We start from the raw sequence: 6,000 nt of genomic DNA, 5'->3' as shown, positions 1-6,000 counted from the left end.
AGCAAACCAGTGGAGTTGTGATCTTATTTTCCTATTGCGACCCCCCGACCCCCCCCCCCATCAGTCCTGTTACGTGGCAGGATTCAGAGACAAATCAACAAATCGCCATGTTTATTGATTAAAGCCAATTCTATCCCAAAACATTTTGGGTTTGAAGCATGAATATTTCTTTCACATTTTTGCCGTCTGTGACACCCTTTCCACTCCCCATGACAGCAGGACAAGAGTAACAGGGGCATAGGCAAAGATTTGTTGCATTTTCACTGGATTTTCTATCACTTCCTGTCCTAACAGAGTGAGGGGAAATCTTATTGAGGATTAAACTCTGTTTAGTAAAAGGGTAAAGAATTATTAAGACCCCTGTTAAGATTTTCTTTTTGCTTTTAGTCTCATTGGGCAGATATCTGACAAAAGAACAATTGTGCATGCGGCATTTTCAGCAGCGCACCGCAGGGTGCATTGGGGTGCTATTCAGAAAAGTTAATGATATCGCATCACACCTACACAGGTAAGGTGCATTAACTGCAAATGATCTAGTGTGAATTATACAAAACTAGAGAAAAAAGAAGTTTTGGTTATCAATACACATTCAATTGAAGGAAGGCACTGAGGATTTGAAAGGCCTTCACTTACAACGAGTAGTAAATTCCGGTAAGAAGCTGGACCATAAACTCAGGGGAAACCGGTATTCTATTCTTCACACCTTTGTATTTTCTTGCATTTTGGCGAGGATATCCACTGAGGCAAAGTCTGCAAGAGAAATGGATGATAACCAAGGATTTCATATGGTAAATAAAAACCAAAGCAGTCTAGAGGCGATGCTGAAATAATACAATACATTCATTGCTCAGGAAAATAAAACACCATTCCCTTTGCTGACCTTACTACATTTGGGCTTTCAAGATGAATTAAATACATAAAAGATTTCTGGATAATGCCATTAAATACACATAAAAGGTTTAACAGATACAGCTTCCATTGTTGCTTAAACAGTCTATAAAAGGCGATAATATATTTAATTATCCATCAAAATCTTTTCATCTTATCCATGCAGAGTTTGCAAAATGGATAACAATATTTGCATTGTTATTATCAATCACATAATAAATGCATAGAAAAATGTATTACCCGTCATGGATGTCTATATGAAATACAAAAATAAATGTATAGTTTCTGATTCTTAGAACCCATCGGTATCTGTAAATCTCTAAACTTCCGCTTTATATGCCTGTCAGTATAAGTATGTAATCTGGTTATATTTTGTCTTTCCGAGGTCCTTCTTTCCTGCAATGAAATGGGAGCAGATCGTGGCTGGTGGGAGGAGCCAGCAAGGTGCTTTACATAGCTTCATGTAAATATCACAGCACCCTGCCTGAGTACTTCTCTTAACAGGTCCTCAGCCCTGATGCAAGCCATAGGCTGGCTCTTGGGAGGAGTTATGAAAATATCAATATCAAAATGCCTTTATGGGGGATGTCAGTGTGGAGGAGTGGGTGTTCCTAGGGCAGATTGTATTTGCATGCAGATTGTCCTGGGGAACACACACATGTGATGCTGACCCTCCATGACTAAAAAAACAGAAATCCAATGACTGAAAGGGGCGGGCCAGGGACAGTAAGGTTGCATTAAAAAGTGCTAGATGATGCTGGAAAGCTTCCAGCCAAGAAATAAGGCGAGCTATGACTTCTAATGCACAGTGAGAAGCTCAATGAAAATCAGAGCAATTTCAATACAAGAGAAGATCCGGTACAACTGTGCAAGACTGAAAGTAAAGCTGGAGTTCCACACTCAGCACATCGTAAGAGACGCCAATTCTCCAAACAATACACCTATTCTGATCGTATGTGGATAACTACTCCCACGTATGTTGGTATAAGAACTGGGAGGTCTAGGAGTAATGATATTTTCCCTCAACAAGCCATATGGAACGGCTGCTTAATCAGTATGGAAGGGTCAGGCCGCTAAGGAAGAGGGTTGCAGTTTTGGATGTTTGTCAGCAAATTGAAACACTTACCGACATCTTACATCATTGCCAGAAAAGAAAAATGATGGGAAATCTCTCCAACAGGGACACAGAGCCAAAGCAATATTAGTAATGCGGGACAAGGGTTTTATTGCCGTCAGTGCCTTTTCCCGGTTCATCCCCCATTTCTTGTACTTTTTAGTTTAGAAAATGTTCTCCTGTCATGTCTACAGTTTGTCCCCTATTGGAAGATTTCCCTTACGGTAACAAATCGTAAAAATGTAACAAATCGATCTCTATGTATTGGTGACTAAAGTCACCAGGAGAAACCAAGGGATTAATCAAACAAAAAGGAGAAAAAAGGTATTCCTTTGAATGTAAAATATAGAAAAGATTGATCGCTAGTCTCCTGCATGTCCCTCCGCAGTGTGTTCTGATAAGGGAGCACCAGGCTCCTTTCCCACTAGTGTATCTAACTAGAGTACAATATAAACAGGCACGCAGGGCTATGCCCTGGGAACAGATTCCCAGTAATTGCAAGTCTGTTCGCCATCATCTATTGTGTACCACCCTCCCTGCCACAACACACAGACATTAAACACAAGCAATATCCTGTGACTGGGAAATAAATGTATACTTCTTCCATTTCTCACGCTGCGTGCTTATTTCAAGAAAGAAGAAATAGTGAATTAGAGAGAGTTGCTCCTGTAGAATGATCCCAGTGTGTGTTTCTACAAAACACCCCTCTAAATACTTCAAACTCATTTCAGATTCTAGCTGGGTGCAAGGCCTAGTCTGCAATGTTGTCTGCTTTAAAGGTTGAGTCACATTGACCGCTACAGCAAGGTGCAATAGAGATCAGATTTATCGCAATACACAATAATGGCTTATCCATTTTAAATGGCACCTGAATTAACCATTACATTAATGGGTAATGCATCCTATCACACACGCCATGCATTGTGGTGTACTGCAATAGAAAAAAAAAATGTAATGGCAATACTTCTGTGCGTTAGGGTGCTCTGTCATGCCCCTTTAAAATGAATGGGATACTACGGTCAAAATGTTTATCAGCGATTTCAAAATTACTTACAATTTCAAATCATTTACAATAGATGCTGCTCCTTGATGTTCAAGAGTTTGTTTCCTGCATGATCAGCTGGCCCCCTGAGCACTGGCCCTGATAATTAGGGTGGCTCCTTTCCCTTGCAGTGTCATATGGAGCCACCCTTGTGTGTGCTAGTGAGCGGTGTGTGTCTTCACAAACACACAGATACAGCAAGGCAAGCTTCTCCTCTGCTCTTCCTTCCTACCTTCTCAAAGCTAGTAGATGCTGGAGACTGCTCTGTCCCTTGTGATCTTGTACTGGACAGGAAGTTTAGGGAACCTGTACTGAGAGTTGAAGCCAGCTGTTCAGAAACATGATGACTGTTGAGTGCCAATTAAGCAAATAAATATTTTGCTGGGTAATGTATATTTGTTTGATCTGGGTTCGGTATTGTAATGAATCCACTATTGGAAAAAAAAAAAAAGTTTGAAAGTTTAATACTACTTTAAAGTGTATTTCTACTTTTGCTGCCAAATTGGTACAACACCTACTTTATTTGTTACATGGATGAATCCCCCCTGCTAAAGCATTGTATTGTGGGTGAGTACATTTTATTTTTTACCCTAGGCAAAAATGAACACTTACAAAGTGACACTAAAATTCAGTAGTTGTATCTTAACGCATTCAAGTATCCTCATTTTTAACAAAAATGCATCTTATTTGTGATATTTGTAGATCCTCAAATCATCTCTGAATTGGTGCCGACACTGTCCTTCCTTCTGGAGGGTGGCTACATTTGTTCCCATGGTCCCTGTGTGTGTTGTAAAGTAGTCACCACTCCAAGCTTGCTCCCATGATGGACTACAATTACAATACAAGTAATAAAACTAAACATGAGATTGTAGTCCATCACAGGCGTGAGCTTGGAGCGGTGGCTACTTTACAACACACACAGGGACCATGGGGAACAAAAGTAGCCCCCCTCCAGAAGGAAGGACCGTGCCAGCACCAATTCAGAGATGATTTGAGGATCTACAGCCGAGTGATACACAAATAAGATACATTTCTGTTAATAGTTCAGGTACTTGAATTCATTGAGATCTAAAACTCTTGGGTTTAGGGTCAGTTTAACCCTTGAAGTGCTGGCGTAGACGCACAGCAAAGGTTAATAACATTTTTACCTGGAGTTCTTCTTTAATACATTGTGAGGACCACCATCACAATATTTCAGCCTAGGGCCCCTACACAGTATTCTCAACAAGCAGATATGGCAACAAAGGGACACAGGAAAACAGTAAACATGTAGAAGGGAATTTAACAAAACTGGAGCAGACAAAATCTGGAGCAGCTGTGCATGGCAACCAATCAGCTTCACTCTCATTTTCAAATGTTAACTGAACTATAGAGAGAGAAGCTGATTGGTTGCCATGGGCCAATGCTCCAGATTCTCTCTGCTCCAGGTTTTGATAAATTCCCCCAGTATTATGTCCTTATTTGAAAACTATACAAAAGTACAGACATCGGAAGTGCAGAGAAAAGGCAGGTCAGTGCTCCAAGGACTGTTCTGTCCATTAACTAATGTATTAATATAAGTCATGCTGAGATGATTGAAATGTATTTCAGATGAAGAGTTTTGTTCAGCGAAGACTATTGACCTACTCTGCACTTAATTAGTTAGACGATCAATACACTGCAGTCAGCAATCGTTCAAGACTTCCTCTTGTGTATTATTCAGAAAGTGGAAAGACTGCCTGGACACACTGTATTATATAAGATCACTTAAGAACTCTGCTACAAACTAGTCTTACTTATGCCAACACTTCTTACCTCAAGGACATATTTCCAGCAGTAGCAGTAAGTGTTTTTCTTATACCTCAGAGATAACAACACAAGGCAAACAGAAAACTACAGGTAATTACAGCTTTGAAAAGATATTGACAATATTCATGAAAGCAGCTACATATAGAGTTGGAAAACATGTGAACGTTTTACTATTCTGATCAACCACTAATCTAATTGACACATACAGCTCACACTATATTCAGCCAGGAGGGTGACAACTTTCTCAATTACATGTAAGCCCTGTACACACTGGCTACTGCTTGTATACAAATATGTGTACAGCTCACTTTACAAAGCATTGGCAAAGCTTTGAGCAAGCTTCAAGCAGCTTTCTTTGGAGCCTTTAAATACGTATTCAGTTCCAAGTTAAAGTTGAACTTAAAAGAACTATGAGGCGAGTGCTTTTCACTCACCTCATAGTTCTAGCCGATATGTGACAATGAGACTGTCACAGGTCGGCTCAGTAGATTGGGAGGTGAGCGAACACATACCGGCGTTCGCTCACCTCTCGATCCTGTCACGGCTCTCTGCCGTGACAGGGGAGGGGCTGGATTCCCCCCTCCCTGCTCCGATCCGCCAGCAGTGACTTGCGGAACGGACGGGGGAGGGGGTGGGTACAGCTGGCTCTGCCTCTAGATAGGCAGAGCCAGCTGTCAGTCACGCAGCTGGGCGGATCCCGGCACAATTGTTTGTGTCCTCCCGTTACCCTAAGGAGAACTATGGGGAAAACTCCATAGTTCTCATTTAAGTAATAAACTCAAACTTTTTTTTCCTTTTCTTCAATAACGACTGCAGAACAAATATACACTGCCCAGCAAAATATTTCTTTACATTTTTACCCAAGCACCTATAGTCATTAACTTTCCAAACAGCTGGCTCCAACTCTTTCAGTTCCGCTTCCTGCACAGTATAAGATCGAAGACAGCACAGTCTCCAGCAGCTGCCCATCTATTAGCTTGGACAAGCGAGGAAGGAGGAGCAAGAAGTATTTTTCTTTGCTGTCCCTATGTGTTTGTGGACACACACTTCCATAGGACCCGGCAAGGGAAAGGAGCCACCCTAAAAACAGGACATCAGGGCCAGTGCTCAGGGGACCATCTGATTCTGGAAGAAGCTAAAACTTTCTAAACATTCCATTGCAAGTGAT

At 41.2% G+C, this 6,000-nt stretch overlaps 1 protein-coding gene across 1 annotated transcript in view; it reads right to left on the bottom strand.

The window, feature by feature from the left end:
* FAM126A (family with sequence similarity 126 member A) overlaps nt 1–6,000 on the bottom strand; it is an 85,074-nt gene that overhangs the window by 18,434 nt on the left and 60,640 nt on the right. Inside the window, exon 8 of the mRNA XM_018568870.1 lies at nt 634–750. Within this exon, the coding sequence (XP_018424372.1) occupies nt 634–750 (117 nt within the window). The remainder of the gene's footprint in view (nt 1–633; nt 751–6,000) is intronic.

The sequence above is a fragment of the Nanorana parkeri genome, unplaced genomic scaffold (assembly GCF_000935625.1).
Source record: "Nanorana parkeri isolate BGI_ZX_2015 unplaced genomic scaffold, ASM93562v1 scaffold1256, whole genome shotgun sequence".
In the NCBI taxonomy this organism is placed as follows: Eukaryota; Metazoa; Chordata; class Amphibia; order Anura; family Dicroglossidae; genus Nanorana; species Nanorana parkeri.
The sequence above is the reverse complement of the archived record's forward strand: the minus strand, read 5'-3'. Positions and strand labels throughout refer to the sequence as shown.